This window comes from Anopheles merus, chromosome 3R, assembly GCF_017562075.2.
Source record: "Anopheles merus strain MAF chromosome 3R, AmerM5.1, whole genome shotgun sequence".
Taxonomy (NCBI): domain Eukaryota; kingdom Metazoa; phylum Arthropoda; class Insecta; order Diptera; family Culicidae; genus Anopheles; species Anopheles merus.
The window spans coordinates 40,050,062-40,076,834 of record NC_054084.1 but is presented as its reverse complement, the minus strand read 5'-3'; the positions used below and the strand labels follow the sequence as shown (position 1 = coordinate 40,076,834).

Here is a 26,773-nt window from a genome sequence, read left to right as displayed (position 1 = left end):
AAAAAAATCACAATAATGTTCACTTTCGCTGAATAATCAGTTAGTCGAGCGGAACTGCAGATCATTAAATGGAACCAATTTTTAAACCGCAGTTTAATCCACTACCCATCCTAGGCTAGAACAAAGATATTTTTCACAGTACTACTCCGGATGTAGGTTGAATGTACGATAGAAGGGAGGGATTTCATGCCAGGAAAGGTATAATGTAAATTTGTTTTTTTGTGGTTGCTGGTGAAAGATATTTTTTGTGATGCTTTCTCTTTTTATTGACTGGTTCATCGATTTGATGCATTCACAACTGGTACACTAGTTCAATAATATTTTGAAGAACGTTGAACGATATGATTGAACAATTTTTAACACCCGTACCACAATCGGGAAGCTGGATAAAAAATGTGCAACTAAATTATGTTACTGAGAACCGGATGCGTCTTTCAACAAGATGAATTTATGCTGTTGCGCTATTCATGCATTCATTTAATACATATTTATGCAGAAAATACCAATGCGGCATGCGAAAACTTTTAAGTCAACATGCTATTAAAAAGCACACGGATCATAGTTGAACTCATAAATGATAGCAAAGTGAGAAGAATGAAAGATGTATCAAATGTTACATATAACCTGAGTTTAGCAGAAATAAAACAAGCTCTTAACAAAGCTTGCATTTAAAAACGTGTAATACCTAGATAGCATTGAAACTAATGCCAAATTCAAGTGTGCAGCAGATGCAGTGCCAGTACCAATGCCAATATGCTCCCATCATTCCACTGTCAAACATATCGTATAAACAACTCCGGTTGTCTGTCTGTGCTCAGCCAACCTTAATCTCCATCTACTGCGATTAGTCGATGTTTTTGCTTTGGATTACTAGCAGCAAATCGGTGAGCTGTCCATCCAAATCAATGGGCTGGTCCTAGCAGCGTCACTGCTTCGAAAACCCTACACCGAATCGAACGCATCGCTGTCAAAGCCCTTCGCTTGTCTAATTTTCCTCGTTGTCGTTATTCATTTGCTCCCGTTCGGTGCTTTGCTGCTGCAGAGCAGCGACCCAAAGGGACAATTTTCCACCCGACCGGATCGCGAACCAAATCGCTCGGTGGACCTGTCAGCAGGAGCATTATACGTTCTTATATGTCTGTTTTGTAGGGTGGGTTTTGGGCCCTTTTTTCTGTTTAATTCTCTAAGCTCCCGAGCAGAACTCACACTCTACACAGTACAGTTTCTGAGCATCGTGGATGCTTTATTTTCATTACACAGCTCACCCCGTTCGATCCTTCGGAGGTCAGGTTTTCTGCAACGTTGTCGTCGTTGTGTCAACCGAGCGCGATTGTACGTTGTAGCAGACACTAGGCCAACTTATGTATGCACGACACGCTGTCGTCGCGAAAAACGCTCGTCGCCCTTTTCTACCTCCTTCTAACCACTACCAAGCGGCTACCGATTTTATGGCAAGCGCGTACAAGAGAGCTTATGGAAAACAACGGTTACAAACAACGGTTAAAAATACGTGTGGAATGGCAACGGTGGTGGCGGTTGAGGTGCGTGCGTGCAGATGGTTAGCATTGCCAGTGGCGTAATGTTGCGTTTGTCGCGACTCTCGCGCAATAGGGAAATGGTGCGTGAAAAGAGGTTTCATTTTGAAGCAATTTCATGTAAGGGTATGCGCTTGGAGGCGTTTTTTGCTTCTTGTTAGAGGCAATTAGAAAGAATTGCCTTGTTGCTCAGGCTTGACAGAAGGGTACAGATGGTATGAACATGTTTCAATGTAAACACATACACACAAAAAAACAAGGTTCCACATATTTAATATGGACGAAGGCTGCTGTATCTGTGAAAAGGGATAAGACAAAATAGAAACAGATGAACATTATGAAATTTTATGATAATTTAAGTTACATGCACCTGCACTACACAAAGTTTGCTAATGAGGTTCCTGGGTTAGGAAAATAAAATATATATTATCACCTAACATCTGATTCGATAAAAGGTTTCACAATTGAAATGGGATATGCTGAACTTTATTTCGCTTTGACTGCGCTACTTAAAAAACCTTTTTTAGATTTGAGAACATTTAAGGGAATTGTTTGTTGTTCTGGGATACGCATTGAAATAGGTATGGGTATTAGTAAAGTTATACATAGATCATCTATCAATACATAGTTTATCGCCAGAGTTGAAACATTTAAATGATTATATAAGATCAATTCATGAATTGAAGAACCAAATAGATAAACCAAGAGCCACAATATGTGAGAGTTCTATTAAATATGTGCACATTTAAGAGCCGTCATCTCGCAATCAAATAACCGCTTGCGGCTCATGAGGCTTATTTTGCTGATCGCTGGGATGGAGCTATCTTTGACGGTCCAAGTTTTTGAGTTTAGAACTCTGTAAAGCATGTAATATTGATGCTCATTACCTGTACAAGTATCAGCGTACATCCATTGTAACAACGTATGGCAAAAAGATGAGGTCTTGTAAAATACTCCCTTTCACCAATGAGGATTACGAATAGAATGTGTTATTTACATCGGAAGTCTAAAAATGGAAGCTCACATGTACGACGATGCGCTTTAAATTTTTGGATCAAACCGTTGAATCTAGACAAACAGTGCATAAATTTGATTTCACACATTGCCGTGTGCAATGGAACAGAAAACTCCATTTCATCTATAGTGTCGTTGCCCCTCTGAAAAGACGATGTCTCTGAATGATATTTCCATGGGTTCAATAATGTTTGCCCAGCATCAAGCATCATACTTGTTTTGCATGTCCGCTCGTGTGTCGAATGGCGATATGTCAGGAAATGTGTCGTCTTTGTTCGGTTGTAGCACAACCGATTTCACAACAACTCTTTCTAGTACGGCTCTCACAACACTCCTCTTGGTAAGTCTTCTTGACAAGTTTGTGCTGTGGTATTTGGTAAACGGTTGTTGTCAACCACTTTAAGCTGCATGCAGTATAGTTTTCCTTTTTGCGGTGTGAAACTGGAATGACATTGTCTACCAAAATAGTAATAAAAACTGCTCATTGGCTTCTGTTTACGCATGAATGTACAGAGTGCTGATGTATTTCAACAATTGCAGTTAGAGCAGGATACAATTCAGCTTGAAAATGTAGGCCAGTGACTGGTTGTAGTAACCTTAAGGCTCATGGGTCACTTTAAAGCATTCACTTCCTAGCACAGCTTATACATACTCATCGCATTGTCAGCTTATAGTGGCAGTGAAGGCAGCTTGTTTGTTTGTTCAACTAATTAAGCTTTTTTTGCCTACCCTTCACCGACCATGATGATGATCAAGCGGGAACATGGCATAGCCTTTTATAACCATTTCCGGGGCCGAAACGCTTGCCAGAGGCGCAATGTTTTTCGAAGGCTCAAAGGCAACACAATTTCATTGGACTGTGGTTGGATGAGCTTCCTGGCTGGTGTGAAGTCTGGCGTGTGATGCCCAAACCGGAGCAACACACTGTATGCGATGAGTGTTCTTGCCGAAAGTTTTACGAAATTGTTGGACACTCTTACTGTGAGCAATCCTTCATGACAGTGGTACGACAGCTGCTAGAAGCTTATGTGGTTGTTGTGGAATTTGTTTAATGATCTATCTCATTCTCTCTTCTCGTTCTTCTTTCCAGCGTTCAATGCTTTGAATGCTCCCATCGAATGTGTAATTATGGTCCCAGGGATATTGTTAGAATGTCAGAAATGCTTAAATGTAACAATTGTATTGTTTCGTGTCGAGCTGCATGAACTACAAATGTTTCTTTTGAAGTGATTCTTTCCAAAATATTAACCAAATCCACTCTTTCTTGAAGCAGTGATAAGTCGAGTTCCTTTCCAATATCGGGTGTCTGAAGTTAGATACGCTAACTGGTTTCTGCGTCATTAGTTTTTGCTGTTTACCGATGTGCTTAATGATAATGAAAAATGAATGAATGGCTATGGCTCAACCTCTCGACCATTAGCGGCCTGCTGTTTTAATTTCCACCAGAAGATTTGTTATAAATAAACATCTTTCACCTGGCCGCACCCGTACCATCCACGGTTTTCAATGACATAATTGATGTCTACTGTTAGCAAACCGTATTTAAATACTCATCTAAGCGGATGATCGCCATCAAAGGTCTCTTTGTTTAGCGCCCCTTTTCCGCAGTTTTCTAATACAAAGACAAAGAAACAGGCTAAGACACCGCAAAGGCTATGGGAAAGGTAAACCATTAACAAGTCACAAGATTACAATGTGTTTGTGTTTGAAAGTGATTATCTTTCTTCGAGGCAAAGCTGTTAACCTCAAGATCAAGACACCCTTAAAGCTGATCGAAATAAAGAATTTAAGCACCTGTTACAAATAAAACGAAATCGTCCTTCTTGGCGATGTTCCAGCAACTTGAAAATACACTCTAAATTTAACGCACAGGGTGGAAAAAGCTCTTCCAAAGCTTACCCACCCACAAAGCATACCGCCCGACAACAAACCGGCTGTGATGCGAAATTCAATTATTTATAACTTCCAGCAGGAACTGTCACGAAAACGTAGAGAAATTATTTTTCATTCCTTATTCATGTGAGGTTAACCGTGTCGGGAACGCCGAACAGACACACCCATCCCCGGTGCTAGAAAAGCGTCACGGCGCCAGCAAACAATCGCCCACCCCCAACAGCCGATGTGTACCAAAAAGCTCAGCAAAAAAATGTAAATCCCTACAGATTCAAGCACAGCAGCCTAGCACTCTACCTCGCAGGTCAACTTGATTATGGCACTGGCAAAGCGTTAGCAGTGCCCGCATGGGGAAAATCATCCAATATTCCCCCACGACTCGAACGACGGAACTTCCTCACTGGAGACATTCAACAGTGGAGCGCGCTGTGGAACGCATTCTTGAACACGCTCGGTGGCGACGCGGCAAAGCAATTTGTCAGAGCATTGCACACAAACACATACACACATGTGCATATGTAGAGCGCATACACATTGAATCGAACGGCGAAACACCAAAGTCATCCATTTTCTGTACCGTCTTGTTGTCTCCATTCTCTTGCCGACAAATACTACCACACCATTTTCCCTAGTCGACAAAGCCCCTAAGCAGCGCGCGTTTAATGGTGAAGAAATGGCGATATTCTAACGCTCGGTATGCTGTTTGGTTAGTTGGTGGTTTCAGCGAATGCACTTGCACCGTACCCATGTGCAGGCCCGGTGACGGTGGCATGTTGGGATGTTAATGTTCTTCGAAATCGAACCAATGTATGGCCACAGTGCAAACTAGCGGCAAGGCTTGGTAAATGGAACAATTTCGCTCGCACCCTCGCGAGATCTGGCAATGTGGTGGTGTGGCAATAAAAATTTAGAACAACGACAATTGCAAAGCAAAGCATCCCACAACGGGAAGCGATCTTGTGCGGCATCCCGCGGGCGACCGAGCGCTCAGGCGCCAAAGCGATGCCAATAACAATGGGAACTTGTACCTCTTCTTCCTAGAGACAGTGTGTGTATGTGTGTGTGTGTGTGTGTGTGTGTGTGTGTGTGGATTTGCAGGAGGGATCCAGACGTACCGGGTTTTGTGCAAATTTATGATTGCATGACCATAGACCAGCCGGGTTTCTTATGCGTTGGTGTGTCAGTTACGAGTGTACGATTTCGTTCAGCAGGTTCACCAACTCGAATGAAGTCGTAATGGGGCATTCTTCCAGTGGGTTTGCCGGCTAACGGCATTGGTTATTGGCAGTTTCGTTTGGCTGACGGTGCGAGTAGTGGTAGCTGAGGTCGATGAAATGCAAATTGAAAGTATTGTGCTACCCAGTGTCCCATCAGGTCGTGTGCTAAGAGCTCATGATGTTGTTTTTTGCTGACTGTGAATATCTGTCCAAAGCAGAACAGAATCGCTTGAAGATTATTTTTTTTTATTCTATAAGATGAAGTTGATTTGGGTTCGTCAGATGGTGTTGTACATGGATTTTTGAAGGATTTGTTTTGTCCTTTGTGTTTGTCATTGTACAACATAGACATTGTTTCGAGGAAGTTGTTGAAAATGGATTTCATAAATATCGTTGTTTTGTTTTAATTGTACACCGAAATAATAATTATAGTAAATTATTTAATTTTTCATCCACTATCATATCCATTCCATTTGCCCATGAGACTTTTTGTGCGCAACACACAAAACACAAGCATTATTTTAGGTTGTCACGCAAATTTATCCTGCACAACAATCGCCCGTTTTTCTCAGAAGTAAAATTCATGCTCCCTTTGGGTCTGGGGCGCATCCTCTTTTGTACGTTTGCAATGAACGACCAACCGGATTGGTTCTTCGCTCGGTCGATCCTTCCGGTGCAAACAAAGAGGGACCGTCTTGGGGAAGTCTTGGTTCCCTTCGATGGGCTCATTGCTTTTTAACAAAAACCGTGCAATGAAAACAAAAGGCTCGTATTTGATCCTAGCACTGACCCACGGTATCGTAGCTCAACCCGTTGGCGGACACTTTGCATTGTGTAGCGCTCATCCGGTGTAGGATGGCGTAGGTCCTTAAATGGAACACGATTACGTGTATGGTTTGGTTTATGATTGTTTTTATGCTTTGCCCTACGCTATGGTACCGAGCATGTCGTAGGGCGCGTTGCTTTTGAATAGCCTTGATGCTTTTCTTAGAAGATGTTTCCCTGAACTCGACGTTGTTGAATGCAGGCACAAAACAGTTCCCCGAAAAGCGGGCTCCACATCGTCATCGTAAGTGTGTGTTTGTATGTGTATATTCAAAACAAGAATTATAGCTATCGTGATCCTACCTACTCGAAATGTTATCCAGTTAATTTACTCTGCGTATGTCTTCTTTTTTATTTCCTTTCTGTGCTCTTGAGTGTTTTGTTTTCTGATTTTTGCATTGTTCAGTGGTCGTACCGGTTTAAATTATCCAACCCTGGGTTGGTCCCGGTAGAAGACCTACCGACAACTTTCCATCCCTGCGCGTTAGCGGCGGTTGAAAATAAGACTGATAATGTTTCACAGCCATCGCTCACCCATGCCACCATCGCGGACGGTTGCACGACAAACGATTCCTCATCGCGTGCCGGTGACACTAAAAACCGCCAGCTCGCGCGATACCATAAGCCCCGACAGCTCACAGTCATTTATCTACGGGGAAAATTGCCACACAGTTTGAGAAATAACTTTTCACCCGTCCCACATCTGCCATGACACGGGAAATGAGGTCCCTGTGTGCCGGGATGTGGTATAGGTGATTCCGAACGAAGGAAGCAACTGTCATCGGGGTCGATGCTGTTGCGCGAGGATTTAAAGCATCGGCTGTTGTCACAAAAGCTCAATGGTTGCTGAACAAACTACCAGGCCTATGAGAGGTTAGTTTGAAGGCATCATCGGCTCCAAAAGAAAAAAAATGAACAAGCGCATATTTTAAATTCTAACGGCTATTTTGTACGCGCTGAAATGAGGAAAGAAATTCGGTAGCGTTCAACCATTTGGTTCATAATTAAAGAGTCACCAGAGGGTGTTGTTTTTTTCTTTCTGGAACTCTGGAGCCGAATGCGAGCTAAAGTTTGCAAACATAATTTTGTGTGGCCAACCACAGCGTGGTTTAAATGTCGTTGACGAGTTTGGGATGAGTTACATTAGTTTCATAATATGTTGCTGTGAAGCGGGTGCTATGCATTCATCTTCGCATTAGCAGATATAGCCGTAACCGCAAAACTCCAACAGAAAGATACGCTCCAAAGCTTAACATCAATAAGATATTGGTTTTCTTGTTCAAGGTTGCTATCTTCGATTACCAGCAACTCCGAGCTCGGAATTCGGTGTATAAGGTTTTGCTAGTGTGGAGTAGGCTGTTTCGAGAGAAATTTATTACTTAAAGTGCTCTTTATCGAGGAGTAACGTATCGGTGCCTTAGATTTCGTCCATTTGATCTTTTGAATATTCATAACAGTGAACAATTTAAATTCAGCTCGTAACACAATACTGGCCCTGTGCCATTTAGGCCAAGTTTTTTGTTTGTTCGTAAATTATGGCGATAAGCTCAACAAATGTGCTGATGCATATAAGAATATGCAAAGTGATTAGTTCGATCTCAATGCCTTTATTTGTAGCCCTCTCGAACAGCTGCGCACGATTGTGGAGAGGGAATCAATTATTCTTTCCTTAAATTATGACACTCATGGTCACATGGAATTCAGGAATTTACTGATCCCGTTTGGTCATTGTGGCCACAGCACCCACCCCTTTCTACCAAAGCCAATTGATGGCTATAAATCTTCTAAATTAGTTTACCGTACGGACGATGCCCATTATCGTCGCACTCATTAACTCCTGACACCAGCACCATAATGGTGCACCACAGCAGGGCACAAGGTAAATGGAGAAGTGACTTAGTGGCTCCCCCTAGGGCACCCTGGAACTTAACTGGAAGCCTTAACTGACGGAAAAGTACCGGGGAAAAGATGTAGAAATAAACCACCTCACCATCAGTAACTCAAGGGCTGTTTAATGAGCTTCGAACTGTTCCCGGAATCATGATCCCGGGCAAAAAAGGAGGTTTTAAGCGGGTTTGGGAATACTTGGGCGCTCGTTTGGAATACTGGATTTTTTTTTCCAATGCACAAAGCAGGAGGGTTGGAAATTTTCCCACCGAGGTCAGCTATTATCAGCTGTAACAAATCTATTTCTGCTGCCCTTAAACTGCTCTTAAAGGTTTTGGCTCCTCCACTTCTTCCTGGTCCTCCATATACTTCTGAAAAAAAGAATCAAAATGCTGTAAATTTGGTACTCTCGTTTGAGTTTTACCGCAGGTTAAGCTTTACCGCGTGAAAGGAAAGCGCACTTTGCACCACAAGAAGAAGAGCGAAAGCTTCCTTACGGATCGGTTTGGCTTCTCCGTTTGATTGGGGCAAACGGTTTTGGTTTAAAAAATTCCAGTCATGTCCTGTTCGCCGCTGCTGCTTGCTCAGCGGTTCGATTGGATGATTGCAAACATTGGCCGCTGGAAAAGTTTCGATGTATTTCTCTCCCTCTTCTGCCTTCCCTTCACCTTCCACCGTTTTCTCGTACTTTTTATCCATTTTAGGTGTTTCTCAAGGTCCTGCGGTTTAGCAGAGAGCAGCAGCAGGTTCTACCTGAGCTGTTCCCGATGGAATACTAACACAATTTTCTTATCACTGTTTGTGTACTTTTATTCCCATTCTCTGTTTGAATTTCACCACTCTAAAGTTGTGTTTTTTGTGCTTCCTTTCTCTTTAAACGTTTTTTTTTTGCAGACATTTCGCAGGAGCCACAGAAGAAGCGCTGGCGCGTTTGACGGTGAGTGATAAAATACGTAACGCAATTCCCAAGAACTGGCGATGACCAGCTGTGCATGAATTTTATTCTCCTCACCGAGTGGCATCGTTTAAGTGAACATACATATACACACAGAAAGTTGAGATCAAACTATACGAAGTGTAAGATAAGCTGATATCATAACTTGCCGATGACTTAAGAGCACTTTACAGTGAATGCCACATTGCTGAGGCAAGTGTGATGCTGAAACTACTTCGAATCATCGTTAAATGATAGAATCGTGCTGACAGTGAAGTGATGCCAGTGGACAGTGGTGCCACAGGCTCTGGTGATTGGAAGTGCAGAAAAATATCGGCAAGTCAAGAGTGTATAAATATTTGTTGAAACTATCTGGTGCATTTGGAAGCAAAAACGATCAAACTCAGCAAGAAAAGCAAACTAATACGACGCACTGGACGAAAGACAACAGGTCCTTCTTTTTATGCTGCATCCAGACGATCCATTACTAGACGATCCCAATGAATGTGGTTGGATTGCTGCAAATAATAATAGGTGAGTGATGCTATTGCATTAACAACATGTTTTAGTCGCTATGGGGTATAGTACATATAATTGTTTATCAATGGAAGTGTCACAAATTGCTTTATTTTACACAGCAGTGTGTCAATATTGATTTCATTTATATTTCAAAGTGAAACAGAAGTTGAATCGTGAATTTAAAAATGTTATTACGCTAAGGTTTGTAATGTTGAAAAAGCTTTTTTCAGATTTAGAATTGATCTAGTACATAGACCTCCATTTAGAAGTTGCACATACTTCAACGTAATTGCACTGATTAGTATACCCACTCACAGCAATTACCCGTTCTTAGATTGAAGCTTTCTACCGCTTTGTGATAAAGAGTTTCAATAGAACAACATTTATGTATGCACACTTAATGGGAATAAGACTCTCTTTCACAAAAGGAGAAGAAGACAATCCATTACATCGTTGGGATGCCTCCTGCCGGTACTTCAACTAATTGATTGAGAATTTCATTCAATCTTGTCAGGGCAATCAAAACAAAGACACTCAACGAACCCATCCAGTCCAAGCAGGAAACACTGCGCCAGACACGTTCATACGGCAATGAGGCTTTCTTTTTTGTCTTACGAGACGAGTAACTAGACAACGATGGTCATCTGAAAGATTCTTCTGGCTTCTTCCATCGTTTTCTTGCCGCCCCGTGGCCTTAATCGAGTGGTACGGTATGGTGTAAAGGCGATGGCTGCTATCAGGTGGAAAATTACACTTAGATAAAGCACACGCCGCACGGCAAAGCAATACGAGTCTGTTCTTTTATCGGTCTCATGGCTAGTGAATGTCTGTTTTTATTTTTATCTTCAAAAAGTCAACTTTCCAAGGCGTGTCCCCTATTTTACCTCCATCATCGTGCACCGGAAGCCGTTGTACAGCAGCAACCGATGCGATAATGTGTGCCACGGGATGGCTCCTGTCGCTTGTGTGCTCCGTCTTCTTTTTGATTCTTTATCGTTCTATTTTTGCTTTATATTAACACTCGACGAGCGCATAAAACAAATTTAACTGTCAACCATCGTTAAAACGGACACGACCGTGAGGCCAAAACGTCTTGAAAGGGCTCTTACTTAGTGGCTTCCTTTCTTCGGCTCGTTTGCCTTGTCACACTTTTAACAAGCGCAGTGTAAAGAAGAAATAGGAGCCTTCCACCACTGTACTAAGGGACGAAAGAGAGAAGTAAAACTTTTGACGGTTGCGAACCTACCCCGACAACAGCTCAAATTATCACTCTTATTCGTTTACCGAGCAACCCACTGCCACAGCAGGCATCTTTGGGCCGGCGCCCCATCTGAGGGACATTCTGTGAAAAAGGCAGAAACAAGCTGCAAAATAAAAGCACGTTATCCGAGCAACGATCGGGCGCGATCTCAAATCTCGGTCCCAAAATTACCACCCTAATTGATACTTGTGCGGACAGTGATGACACTACTGCAGTGATTGACGCACCGATGGTCTTTGTGTTAGTGTTTGTCATGAAAAAAGGACTCTTGAAGAAATGTGAAGCTTCTCTATGAGTTGAACCTTTTTTAACTCACTTTTCTCCCAACAACAAACGATAAACGAATTGAGCTTCGAAACGTACGCACGCCGTATTGTGATATTGGGAGAAAAGGAGGCAACACGCGACAACAACCAAACCATGAAAAGAAGCAGAAAAAAGGAAAAGGTAAACCCATCCGGGGACAGCATACGATCACAACACACGAACGATAAAATCATCATCTTCCACTTTGACAGAAAAAAGGACCGTCATAGCTACGGTTTTATCTCACCTTCTCCAATGCAGCACGTGGTATCGCAGCTTCGTTAGTTTTCTCTTTTTCGCTGAAGTCGTACCTTCGAGCAAACCCGTCGAATGGTTCCGTTTGATCTTGAGTTTCAATTCCCCGGATGGCTTCATTTGCATTGAAGATTAACCTTCTGGTAGTAAGCAAGCGAACAAGGCGGAAATGCGTGCAGCATTTTGTTTTGATATGTTTCACAAAGAGAGTGATGTGGGTTTGTGTTCGGCGAGAAGCGGAATTTTCTCATGGAAGAGGGAATCCTAAACTCGATTGCACTATGTTCAGAGTTACCTCTAAGCAAGATAGTGGGAAACAGAAAAACACTGCAAATTTTTCATCACTAGGTTTGAGCGTCTTACTTATAAGATACATTTAGGAAGTGATAAAGAGTGCACGTTTCGGTAGGATGTAGTGTACTTTGCATTGGACTGTGTAACATGTATAAAAAATCAAATAGAACATCAAATCAAAAATCAAATGAAACATTCTGATCAATCAAATTCAAATAAAATTTTATTTCCTGTTGTTTGCTTAAGGGCATAATTTCAGAATTCTTATTAATCTAAAATGATGCCATTAAACTAATAAAAGGAAATAGAATTTTATTTGAATTTGCTTGATAAGAAAGTTGCGTTTGCTCCTTAAACCTAAGGAGATATTGTTTTCATTGGTACAGTATAAGCTATGCGAAAGCTCAGCAAATCAATAAAGAAAGCTTTATAAACTTAATCTTCCACGCTGAAACTTATTCAGCGAGTAGATTATGCTGCACCGCACTCTACGCATCATGACAGTATCCTTTTGCTTTGTTGGCTTATGGAAAAATAAGTTTATGGTAAAATATCCTTCAGTGTGCTATAAAGCTCCTTTCAAAGTGATGCTTTTGCAGAAAAGGCTGAGTATTATTGTTTCGGTTTCTAAAAACTTTCCCATAAAATTGATTTTAAAACGAAGCTATAACGATTGGTTAATTTTTCAATATGCATATGATTTCTTTTCGGCATATGAAATTATATCCACATTATAAAATTAAATAGTGGTTTTAGTACAAGGATTCTCCACGTTTTATAGCATGCCGCTAGAATAATTAGATATCCTTCCTATAATTAGTTGGTGAGTTGCTAAGTTGCTTTACACTTGATTAGCTATAGTAATCTAAAGAATAAAACTAACCCGCCATGCAATTAACAACGATTTGCGAGGGCGCGCGAGGGCGCGCGAGGGCTCGCACGCCATACAAGTTCACAATCCCAGAGCCCTTATTAAAGAGCTAGCGAGCCTAGGCAGCTTTTTGGCCCCTAGTTTTAGCAGTTATAATTATAGCACCCAGAGAGCAAGTATAACAGTAAGATTTGTAGCATACTAAACACCTGAATTTCTACAATTTATTTTGAAAAAATCTACAAAAATTGAAATAGTGCTTTATTTGACAAATAACACCACAAAATAAATTCATGAATAAAAAATAAAGATTACTTAACATATCATAATGTTGCGAGCAAATGATACTTCTCGCAACCCTCGCAATGTTTGATGGGAAATGATACGGGTATTAGATAGGGTAAATGTACCTATAGTGGTGCTAGTACCAATAGTGGTGGTATTGCGCTAAAATGTGGTTCATATGGCAAATTAAAAGTAATTAAGTTATTGCCGTTAGTGTGAAATGTTCTTCAGCCTTTTACAAAGGGTTTTAAAGTTAAATGGGGCCATTCCGTTACTGAGTGACCGAAAAATCCATTATTTTGTGAAATGTGTCAACATTTTTCCAAAATCCTTAGGATTTCATAACGATACTCATATTTTTGTTAACGTTCTAAATGACCACATAACAACGCAATCATTAGTTTTTTAACATAATTGTTATCAAATGATATTATTTTATTAAAATTTATTGGCTTTTGACCATATTTATGCATTTTTAAGTGTTTTTTACCATAGTGCCATTATAGGTACAAAAAACAGGCATGTTCCTATAGTGGTTATAGTTATAAAATCAATAAAAACAGGTCGTTTTAGATTTTTTCGAGAATATTTTTGACATTTCGTACTGTTTTCACTAAAATAAGCAACAAAAATGAGTTTTCTGTAAGTAATTTACCTAACAAAGTACGAAATTCGCTTATTCTACAGAGTGAAAAATCGACTTCCAATCAAACAAACTCTTCTGGGTATGGGTTGAGGACAGGTGTGATGCAATACTTTAGTCAAGAGTTTCATCAATCATATTTATACATTTTTTACGATCAAATTACGAAAGATATCATTATTATCGCAGTAAACCTTGCTATTCACACGAAAACAGCTTCAAAATAAGCTAAATTGATATTATACACTGTTTTTAAGGCATCTTTGTTTATCACCACTTAGGAACACAATACGACGACTATAGGAATCATACCACCATTATAGGTACAACGAAGCAATCACAAAAATATGTATTTTTTCGTAAATTTGATGTGTTTCCTGATGAAAATGATTGTGATTGCGAAGATAAAACATATTTCAATTACTTTGTGTTAAAATATTCAGAAATTGTCCTTCCTGACACTTTAAATCCATTAAAACACATTGCACATTGCATCACACCTCTACAAATTGCACCACTATTGGTACATTTACCCTAGCAAGAAAATTCTCCATTACTTGCAATAATTTCCAAATTTTCCAAATACAAGTGAGGAAAAATACGTTACAAATAAAATAAGATTGGAATAAGATTTAAAACCTCGTCAACGCTTCCAATTCCACACAAGAATACATAATATGCATGCATTTTGCATCGCTTGTGAGGAGGACACAACAGGAAAAATGTAGCAAAGTATATTATTTGCAAACCCTTGTTATACACACTTCCGGATCAACGCTGACTGACCCTTTGTGCTATCTTCTCTACTGCAAACAAAGGTACGTATGCACTGCAGTTTCAAGGATAAGCTACTGGCGTGCGGCTGGCTCGAAAGTATTTTGTACCGTGATGAATTATCATAAAGGCATAAATAATGTGTATTTATACTGACATATTCATTGCATTGTTGCAATGAAGCATGCAATCAATGTAGTCTTTATTGTATTTTTTAACTTCTTTTTGTTCCTATCGAGGCAGTATTATTGCACAAATTACGTCACGATTATTGTTTGTGTGGAAATTGTTTTTTGTTTGCTTTTTAAAGGTTTTTGTGGACTTTCTGACTCTACCGATAACGTCGCTGATCGTCAATGAATACAAATTCTGTCCTTTGAATGCGTTGTTGTGTTTTTTTTACGTGTAGCCCATGTGTAGGCCACACTTTTTGATAGCCTTTGAGAACAGCTGCCACTTCAACTTATGAACGCATCCAAACGTTCCAGGCAGTGGTAAAACAAATGACACCGATCAACCGAGACCAATTTATGATGATGCAAATTGTTGTCACAATAAAGGCGAATCATCATCGAAATTAATTATGATGCTGGTAATTGAATAATGATAATTAATTGATATGCAGCGCATCGATCGTCGCATTAATATTGCTTCAGCGTTGAAGCGATTGCGACCTCGGAATGTTTAAATTGCAGCACATTCAATGCATACCGCTCAGTGGTTGTCGGAGTCAACTTCAAAATTAATGTTGCCGAATTATTTTGAGTGGTTGCTAACTTATCCTCTTGCGCATACCCTGTTCATAAACACAGCGTTGCTGCCTCGTGGATGATAATTTAATTCCCTTGAGCCATAAGGGTTTTGGTGGATCATGCTGCCCTTTTTTGTTGTAGTTTGGTCCAATTTTAGTGGAGCTGTTGCTTTTCACATTGTGCTGTGACTGCTCAGTGACTGACGCATTGGCGGTGGAATGTACCGCAACCAAACCAGCTGAAGATTGAAATTCAACCACACATACGCGCACGCAAAGGCTGGCCGTGTGGTTTGCATCAAATATATCAATCATTTAACGAGAGGTGTTTGTACATTCACAGCACATAGGCACGCGCGCAAAAGGAGGCCATAAACCACAACGTTTGTCGATTGTGACATATTTGTGGCGTTGATTGATCGCGCGTTGGTCGAAGATAATGAAAGCCCAACGCTGCTGAGAGGGCACGATTTAAGGACTATCAAAGTGGAGATGGTGGAAATTAACTGAATAATTGCTGGTTCGTGGGGCAGTGTCGGAACATTCGTTGTAAATGGTAGAAGTATTATTAACACTTTTTATTATTATAAACTCAAAAGTACGACTGTGCTTGTGCTGTGTGAATCAGATTAAATAAAATTAATATTAGACAACCATTCCTGCCCCGTAATGAGAAATGCCAGAAATAACTGTATTTTTTTTTAAAATAATTGTCAATTTAATTTATTTGAGTAAAGTAAAAGAATGTAAATATTAATTCATCAGTGAAATGTTTGTGTCTATACATATACATTATGAGACATAACATAAAAAAAATAATTTGACCATCAAACTAAACCTTTTCAATCAATCAGATCAATCAATTTGTTTTACCGCTCACTGTAATGGCGGTGATCAAATAGGGACGTTCATTTCACGATGAATTGTTTCGCCAACTCGTAAGGACCCTCTCATTTCGGAACCATCAAACATATTCGGCCCAAAATCATTCAAACGGCACCGTACCATAAAACATAGGGACCGTCATTTCCGTTTCTAACCAGCTGAGCCTACAGTCCGTCAGGTTTATCAGTTTGATCCATTGTAGGCATTGTAGAGCGAGAGAGGAAAAATTGTGAGGGCAGTAATAGCTTACAATAATCCATTTACATCCGTCCGACTGACGTTGTGACTGTTGTGATGATGGTCCAATCGCAAGAAGACGTAGGTCAGTTTGAATACTTCTCCCATCAACATCATCGTCATGCGTGGAAGCCTTCATGCCTCATGTTTATGGATTTATTACAATCACATTGCAAACCCTATGCCCCCCTTTGACCGGCTCGATAGTCACACACTCCATCCATCATGTTTCAATCGAAATCTCCCTCTGTGTCCCGACAAATCAATCAAAACCAAAACGTATGATGAGTGTATGTTTGAATCTTTCGCTCCCGAAACGATACTCACCAGCAGAAAATGACCACACCGTCTGCCCGACGGACCCATTTCTAAATTCCACCATTTTGCTTGTCATGTCATCGTTTGCATGACAATCAAGGCATCGCCCAACACTGGCCATGTTTAGTCCAGTTCCAAGAGTTGGCTTAAAATAGCAACAGAAAAAAGGAAGTGCGAGAGGAAACCACGTCTCAATCCCGAGGACACCAGCGAATGCTGGACCATTTACCAATAATAAAAAATAAGGAAAAAAGAAGACAAGTCCTGTGTGCCATGAGCCCAGCATAGTTTTGACATGAGTTATCACCCAACATTTCCTTTGGCTTTCGAGGACCATTTGTTGGGGTTCAGTCCCGCGTTCTGTGTCGAGTGCATTTCTGATCCTTGTTGTGCGACTGTGTCCAGCTGTATGTGTAGTGCCAGCTATTCATAAACGAATTAGTCCTTTTGTCCACTTCCTGAATTAGTATATCGATACAAAAAACCATCTTTTAGCGATGGTACAAATGATGTAATGATAATATTTGTTGCAGTTCTCAGTTGTTATAGCTCTTGTAAAACGATCATTATTCAATTAAGGTTGGCAACGAATTGAAAATCTTTTCGAGAAACTTTTTTTGTGAATAAGTGATCCGATTTTGGTTAAACGTGTGCTTTTTTCATGATTTTTATATGTGTACTTACTCAGTCCTTAGGATTTACTTTTTGAAAGCACCATACCTAAAGCACTTTATTGCAGCTTTATTTACATGATCCAACATTTGGTCTAAGGATCCTGAGAGCGCAGAAAGTAGACACTTCAACAGTTCGAAAAATATGTTCAAGCAAAACACACGTAAAAAATTTATGTTTGTAAGTGGTGGAGTTTTAAATTATGTAGTCATGTTTTTTTATGACACCCATCAAACGATGGTATCCAGCGCTGCTTATTTTCTATTAAAAAAAAAGATAAAATAAAAACACACACAAAAATTAAGCTCTAGCGCGCTCTGCTCTGCGCTCTGCAAAAAACAAGAGACGAGTCAGGCAAACTTCGCAGTAAACTGGATGCCCGCTTGGTCAAGTTTTAGCGGAGATTGCACCGGATTTCACTGAATTATTGCGTGGAAAATTGAGCTCATAGATTGGTAATAAATTTTCGGAGAAAAAGGATTTATCTAATGGCTCAAACAAAAATCTGACGCCATCAAAAGCCACTAGCAGCAATACGGCCTTTTTGGACAGTTCTTCCTGAATAAAAAAAAAGTCACTAGCAGGACAATGTAACCATAAACTGGCACGGCAACTTTAAGTGCATAGTCTTGTTGAAGCTGTGCCATGATATCATCCAGTACAAATCAGATGAAATCAAGGGAATGGGTTTCAAGTGAAAAACAAAACACAATCTACAGACACCATCCCGACTAAACCTTCCCAATATGTATAGAAAAAAATGTATAAACGAAACCAACAAACCAACACGACCGTTTGATGGCTTTGGTCGACGCCTGTCGTTGATATTGGCCGCAGCCGCCTGCAGCACGAGATGCAATAAAGAATGTGAAAATTTAATGACCATCCAGCCACCCTCCCCCCCCCCCCCCCCCCCCCCTCGCTAGTGTGTAGGTTCACCCAGCTCTGCATTTCTCTTCGACAACGACTTTTGTTCGGTATTTCTTTACACGGTTCTGTTCCGTTCATAATCGCCAATATGTGTGTGTGCGCTTCCTCAGAATTTGGTCATATTATCGGACTGAACCGGGTACCATGAGCTAGTCAACCGTAAACCGTCCACAACCGGATTGTGTTCCGGTTTAATGGCTACCGTTGAGTTTTTATGGAAAGGCGATTAAGCTGATGATATTTTTATTCCACCATAAAAAAAGCCAAAATCCATGGCAATCGATTGCATACGCCCTGTTCAACTTTCCCTCCCGCAATGAAGTAGCGCATGCTGCTGTTGTTATTATTAATATTCGTTATGACGAGCAACCGGATTTTAACGCAGTGCACTGCCATCTCTCCCCGCGGTCTGCTGTCGAATGAGTACTATTTTTCATGACTTTATTAAAAAGTATTCGTTTTGTCACGTCGGCCATTACCGTGGTGGTAGCATTTTTGAACTGAAAATTGACACTGGAAAAACCATCGTTGCTCGTTTGATGTGTTGTTGATTATTTGTTTGCATGCTGAGGTTTTCGAATTACCGGCAGATATAATCCGTGATCATCGTTGGTGAAGTAGCTGAAGTTGGTGGTTGATTGATGGTTGGTTGATGGCTGGTTCAGTGAATTTATATGGATTTGAGATCATTGATCATTGGATAAACCGGTCATCAGTACAAAGTGTGTTCTTTGAACTACAATTTGTGTATGCGGCGTAATGCACATTTGAATATTATCAAAATATGAAACTAGCAACATCATCTTTAAGGTAACTCCCTCATTTAAGTAATGGTAATCACTAATGGCAATTATTGATTGAATACTGAGGAATTTAGCGAAGTGTATTCTTTTGCATTTTATGTAATTTCACTGATAATTGTCTCATTTCATGCAATATAAAAAATGAACAAAAAAGTTGGATAACAAGTTGTAATCTCTCGTTACATAATTCTAAAAAAGATTAATTTACATTAATTACAATATGCAAGGCATTTTGCAAATAAACCAAATATTCCAAATTTGTTGATAATCCTATAGAGCTTGCGGAACTGAATTACTGACAATTGTTTGAATATGTGTTAACAATCATTAAAATAGGAAACAGCTAGAAATTATTAACTTTGTGCACAATTTGCTTAAAATGGAGTACACGCAAAACTACAATGTTGCTATTGTAATAATATCGTAGCAAATTCAATACTTTGATGACAGAAGGTAATTTTGAGGCTGTGAAGTCTAGAGCTGTAAAATTGATAAGAATTAAAAAGTAAGCACGTCTCTGACGTACGTACTTATTTCTTTCAAAGACAAAAAACAACATCACAAAAGTATGCAATAAAGTAATCAGTTAAAAAACAGCGGAATTCCGCGGACATCACGATTGCATAGTTGGCCCTAAAAACACGATTAAGTGACAGCAAACGATAAATTCAACACCAATCATCTCGCAGCCTATTTAAACTATTTAAACTACTTCATCAAATGAAAGGAACCAATAAATAATTTCTGCAGACAAACAGATATTGAACAAAAATGAAAAAAAAAAACTCTTATCAACCCAAAGTCCCATCCTATGCGAGGCTCCACTCACACCAAATGCAAAAACGAATCTTAATCCATATTACATAAAGTAGCAACAACGCAAGTCGCAAGCCAACCGGAAGCGCGAGATCACCGTCCGAAGCACGATGAAGAGAGCAAAAATAAAAGAGTGTCCAAATTTGTTATCCACCATTATTCCGATAACGAATGATTACGAGATGAAGCAAATTATGTCATTCGGAAGAATGCACAACCCGGAATGAAAGTCCAGCCGCTGAGAGACGACGCGTAGCGAACCTTTCCGCCTATTCTGGGTCGGATCATCCGTACAGGATAAAGGGAGAAAAGTTTCCGCTGTGCTTATGCCTGCCATCCTTTTGAGTACGTGTGAGTGAATTTGAATGCTCTCTTTCATGCAGCCAAATCCGCAAAATGGTACGCCATCGCTCCACCCTGTTGGCACGTGCATGCTTCCCGGTTTTTAAGAAGGGTTGGTAGAGGAAAACGGATACTAACATTGGGAGCGCTTGTGCCGGCGTATTCAACCAACTCTTTAGTGTGCCCCTTGGTGGAAAGTTCTGAATTGGAAAACTCCTGTTTTTTTGGGACATGGTAGACCGCGAGTTTCCTGCTGCTGCTTGGCTCGCAGCAAAATGCATGACGCCTTAACTTCGCGAATGACGCTCTTTTTTCCCACGGAGTTTTTCGTATTTCACCATCACTCTTTCAGCTAGCGTCAGTGTGAGAATGTGAAGAGATTTTATCTACTAGATTGAATTGGAACTAAATGATGCCAGACCAACGCTCACTCACCAAAAGCTTATACATTCTGTGTCTCTTTGACGTGCCTCACAACATTTGCACCACTCTTACGTTCAGCTACCGAAGCTGCATTATATACCTTTTTGTTTGACTGTGCAGTTGAATCGTAATTTTCCTCTCCAACCGATCATATGGGATAGCAAGCCACACACTTTCTTCTGACCCATATCCCCTCCCTTCAGATCATACATTCCGTTACGGTTACGGGTGTGATAAGGTAAAAGTTACTTCCGTCCCGAAAAAAAAACGTATAAAATGTCATCCGCGGGCACTATCTTGTGCAATGAGCGATAGGTGGTCTAGAAAGAAGACGTTAGACAACCGTTCATATGGCAGGAAAAAACTTTCCTGGCGTATTGAATTTTCCAACGAATTTGTTTTTTGAGCAAGTGAATGGTGTGGGGATCGTGAGACCGACACTACGACGCTAGCCGAGCTCATAGAAGCTGCTGCATGCGAACTCGTGCTCGGTGCCATCACACGTGTAAACGACACGTCCGAAACTAAAGAGTTAAAGCTGAGCTGTGTCAAAGTATGTTGGCAAGAGTACCTTGCAATGCAGCTCCCGTCACGTTTTGGGGGTAAAAATGAAATGACTTTCATGGCCAAGAGCATTATAATCAAATGATGCAATTTGCTGTGTGATTGCAATATCATGCCGCTTGCATAGGAAACCCAGCTCGTGAAGAAAATGGAAAAAGAGTTTTTATCAAAAGTATGTATAATTGGTTTATAAACTGTAGCGTACATACAACACATAAAGTAAAGCAGCTAGAATCTTGAGTTCAAGTTCATTTTGTTTACATCATTTTGGTATCAAATTTTCATGGAATGAATGTATACCCTACAACAATCTATTGCAATTATTGGCGAGATGTAAGACAAGATCATTAACGTTATTGGCCAATAAAGTGCTACATAAAATAGATTGGATTGAATACATTGTAGAATGTCCTTTTCTTAGAAAATAGGACTTTAACTGATTGTTACCATCAAGATTATAGGGTTATGCGTGTCAACTACTATCTACTTCGGATGTACGGAATGATTTCTACTCACGTCTGGTTCGCTTAGCGGTCAAAATGAAAAAGAGCGTTTATATTTTATTTCCGATGCACGGTAGTGCAGTTATCCGGTTCGGTACGATTACCGAATTAAGCCGATTGCTTGCATGCGGTGTAACGCAAGTGTGGTGTAACGCAGGTGTGGTGTATTAGCGCAACTATAGTGTGGTGCAGCTTGCGTGCGAGGTACGCCACAAGATCAACAGAAAAGTAGATAGGAAAGATTTCCGGAAAGGTTGATGTACGTACATAAACACATCGCATCATAAATTAATTATTAAATGTTTATCATTGCTAGGAAATATCGAACATTTAGATTGTTCGATGTTTGATACTTGTGCAAGAAAAGTTATTCTGATGAAATGATTTGAGTCTTACGGTGAAGTAATACATGAATACAAAAGACATCTAAAAGACCTCACTATAACAAACTCAATGAGATTCTTAAGTGGATAATTTCCACTTAATGTTTATTGAAACCCCGCCGACTCATAATTACAATTCGTTTTACCACGACCTTATAAGAGCTACTATATACCGTGATAATGTTTGTTGTCTGCTTGAATTCGTTTTCGTCTATTGTTTAAGTACACTCGAACATGTAAGTAAACCAATGAAGTCTTGTAAAATACTTAAGCATCTTTGTAAACTATTCTAAGATCTAACTGTAAGAATCCTATAAAAGCGTTAGGTGTCGGCGGAAGCACTACACAAACACATCATATGAGTTTGCATTGTTCAACACCACTTGAGGGATGTGCAGAACTGTATTGAGCTTTCAAAAATACTTATTAAACTAGTTAAACCCCGTATTCATACTTCATATAACTCTTTAAACAGACGATTTCAATTGAGCAGATATTGATGCTCTTTCAAAACACTTAACTGCAAAACGAACGAATAGTTTTGTATTCACAAATTGTTTCTTTATGCAATTCAAACAGTTTTGTTTAAAAACATAAAAACTCAAAACGAAAATATTCGAAGATGACATGAGAAAAAATGTCAGTTAATCATTCATCTGAATTTCATTCACTGGTTTGATCATCTTCAAACGAAAACATTATTCCAATTGAACTATGGTTAAACAATAATGTGTTTTAGGATAAATATCCATCGTCTGTACATATGGGTCATGAAATTGTTCTGCACAGGTTATGTAGAGTATTCATTCAATAAAACAGTAGCTTAAAAAGGATAATTTGTCTCATAAAATTAACTTGTTTACTTACCCAATCACTTTAAATGGAATTCTCAATCAAATAAGGAATAAAACACTAAATTTTAATGAGCCACACATCGGTTAGAAACCTAGCGAAGCACATCGCTTCAAAAAGGTAAATTGTTACATTCAATCTTCATTTCCGCTGCGTGTGATTGTTCGCACACCGTCCGTCCGTGAAATACCGTTGAAACGTTCGTCGACAAACCAAAACCAAAACTGGCCACTAGCGAACCAAAGGATCATACCAATGACTCACTTTATGCTAACTAGAGTGCGGATCAACGAAATTACCGCCCCATAAAGCTCCTACATAAAACCCCGCGAGAAACATAAGTACACGCAGAGCGCCACCTTTGCCGAAAGGACTACACCGCTATCATTGTCCGGCATCAATTGGGACGCAAAGGAATGTTTATTCCTCAGACCACCCAACCCAACATTTCTGTCTCCTTGAAAAATGCGCCATTTTTATTATGGACAAGGCCATAAAACACCAACTTCGCGCCTAAATGGATTCCTCGGAACATGTTTCTTGACCAACGGCAACATTTATTTTAGGCCAGCTTTTGCCATTTGTTGCGTCGCTGCTCACTTGTGTTGGGCAGGAAAAGATTTATCTGTTTTCTTGCCAATTTTTATAATTTTGACGCACGCCGTTCTCTGTTCGGTGGGTGAACTGGAACGGGTGTGGTTTGTTATTTGAATACCTTTTCTACCTGTCCGTGGTTTTAAGTGCCTTTTGCTCAACGTTCATCCGTCCGGGCCACAGGTAGCATGAGCCCGCTGTCAATTATCTGGCTCTGCAAGTGCAATTTGGAACATGGGGAATGATCAGCAGCAGTTAAATGGTAACGGCCGGATGGAATGAATCTTTTTTATTTCGAACCGTTCCGAAGCTGAGATGTTTTTCTTTCCTGTGCGCATTTGCAGCGAAAAGCCGAGTGAAAATATTTGCTTATAATTTGAATACATTTTTTTCGCGTATAGGAGGTTTTTTTCAGCTGCTATTCTATCCTCCAAATCACCGTCCAAACGTGTATTTTGCTGTTGCGTTTGTTATTTGTTTTCCTTTGTTTGATTAATTTTTTGTTTTTCAGTCTTTGTCCATACTGGTATTTCCAACCGAACGTGTGAGTTTGCGTGTGAACGTGTTTTTTTGTTTTGTTAATTATTCGTTTTTCTACCGAATGGTTGATTAATCAATTCCGGTTTCAGCAATGTTTACCAACCGACGAAAGTGTATTTCTTCCTAATTGGACTTTAAAATATTTAAAAAAAACCAAAAACAATAACAGATGCACATCATTTGCAGTTACATGAGTAATGTATGAGGCCATCTGGCTGCTAACCGGAAGCACAAAATGCTTCCAGACTAAATATTTTGTCATGTGTGTTTTTATATAATCAATGGGTATTTCATTGAATTTTTATCATGACCAATGTGCATTATGCAGCACAACAAAGTGAAATGGTCCATTTCTGCACTGGGATGTTCATTTTGGGAGGAACGCTTTTTTTTGTGGTATAATCAAAATTAAGTACTAACACAAACGAAACTGAAAAAAGGAACGTTATTTCTACCTGTGTATCCGCTTAATTCGCTAATGTATGGTAGTTTGACTGACAAAATGGCGCAATGTGGTAAGGGGATGACTTTATCTTTTATTGGATGTTTTTTTTTAAAAAATAGTCACGATTCATCAATAACACTGCTGAACTGTTATCGCTACACTGAAATAAACGGTAACTCGTCCTTTTAACGAGCAATGTCAGTGGTGCCATTGTCGTTCAGTTATCCTTGTGAACCTTTACATGGGAATCAATTTAATCAATTTAATCAATAACCCACCCATCGTGAATTAAAGCGCCCATTGCACAGTGGGCAACGGCCATACAAACGCCGGGATGAAAATCAATTCTTCGTGCTATTGCTGTTTTTCTTCATTCAATACAATTGTTCTTACTATACCGGGTAGTACTACACTAAAATCTTCAAGACAGCAAATAAAACATAATATTTATCGCTCACAACATTGCATTATTGCGTATCAGTTAACAGCATCAACAGTAAGTGTTAGGAATTAAAACGAAGGTGGAATAAGTTTCTGACTGAGCATGAATTTTTAAAGTATTACGCGCTAAAAAAGTTGTGTTTTTTATGGTTTGATTGGAAAAGAGCTGATTCCTAAGTTACGAGTTTTTTTAAACTGTTTTTACTCTCTTCAGCTTTGTTTTTTGCCTGTTTGTTTCAAATGCCCGTTTATGACAGGTAGTTGGATACTGCTGATTAATAGCTCATACAACAACACGTCAAAATCGCTCGCACTATTTTCAAGAAAAAGTTTAATAATTTTCGGGGTCGCAGATGGTCGCAGCTAGTTTTAACGACAAAATGCAGGAAAAATGTTGATCTTTCTTATAATATACGACTCACGAGTGAAATCGAGTCAGTGACTTATTGATTCCCCCCCCATAGCAGGATAGTCAGTCCTACGTATGGCGGCGCGGTCCATTTGGGGATTGAACCCATGACGGGCATGTTGTTAAGTCGCACGAGTTGACGACTGTACTACGATACCGGCCAGTTTTTTAACTAAGCCAGCGATAAAAACATTGTTTTATTTTGACACTAAATAACATTTAAGCTTATACTTATTTACAAAAAGAGAAACATAATGATTTCAATTTAATTTCTATGCTCAATTTCCCAACATTCAGTAAAAATCTGAAAATCTATCGATTTCTTCATAACCTGTACAAAATTTCGATTGTAAATTTTAGCATCTGATACTAGGCTATTGAGGAGCTTAAACCGATTGTTCTCGATTCCATCGCTGTGCTTATTTATACAAGTACTGTAATTGCAGCAGGAAAAAATAATGTACATGTTTTCAAACCTTGGCAAACGCATTCTAAGCCCCTCCAGCAATCATGAGAATCATTTGTTTGACCTCCATTTTCACTGCGCTCATGCATATCGCGAGTGTACATGGACGCTTTAGCAACGGTTAAACTGCTTAATGCAATCCTTCACATCGTCGCCACCATTTTTCATCCACACGCACACAGGTAAAAAACCTATCGACCCACTGACACATTCGTTTTCTTGCGCTCGTTCACAGGTAAGCATTGCGATGACGCGTTGACGCTTGACAAATCGTTGTGTCCTTGAACTTGTAGAACCATGGGACCAAGTCTCTGCACTATAGTGCAAGGAGATGCAGGTAAGTTTTAATGGTTTACTCGTATGCGTTTTCCGGTGGATAACCGTGCTGTGGTACGAAACGAAAGAGGATTTCGCAGTACAGAGTGACTATTTGTCACGCAACACAAGTAATCAAGTCGATCGGTAAGATGGTAGAGGGCACGTAAGAGAAATAGTAAAACATTCGACAAACATGGAATTTTATGCGCAGTATTATAGCAAAGTTATGCTGCAGCCGGAATCATTAAATTTTTTTTTTATCAGAAACCCATTATTAATCCCATCTCACACAACCACATGGTGTTGTACTTATGCAAGAAATAAGATTAATGAAAGAGAATGATTTGAATGCTAAGCAAGCGGTTACGTAGCTAATGTTCCATGGAGCATTAATGTCAGGTTTCAGAAACGAACCAATGTGGTACATGTGAATGTAGCTCGTTACGTTCGCAATACAGGAGAATGGTAATTTACGTTCCATGCAACCATGACTTCAAACTGGTTAACGACGCCTGGCTGTCACGCCGGGTGTGTGTACACTGGTGCCAAAACCGACAAAACGTATTCG

General features: G+C 39.8%; 1 protein-coding gene across 4 annotated transcripts in view; it reads left to right on the top strand.

Moving 5' to 3' along the window:
- Positions 1-26,773, top strand: part of LOC121596054 (neural-cadherin-like) — a 253,400-nt gene that overhangs the window by 97,818 nt on the left and 128,809 nt on the right. For all 4 annotated transcript variants that reach the window (XM_041920654.1, XM_041920652.1, XM_041920651.1 and 1 more), the window contains one exon: positions 9,266-9,839. In XM_041920654.1, the coding sequence (XP_041776588.1) occupies positions 9,806-9,839 (34 nt within the window). In that variant the 5' untranslated portion in view covers positions 9,266-9,805. The remainder of the gene's footprint in view (positions 1-9,265; positions 9,840-26,773) is intronic.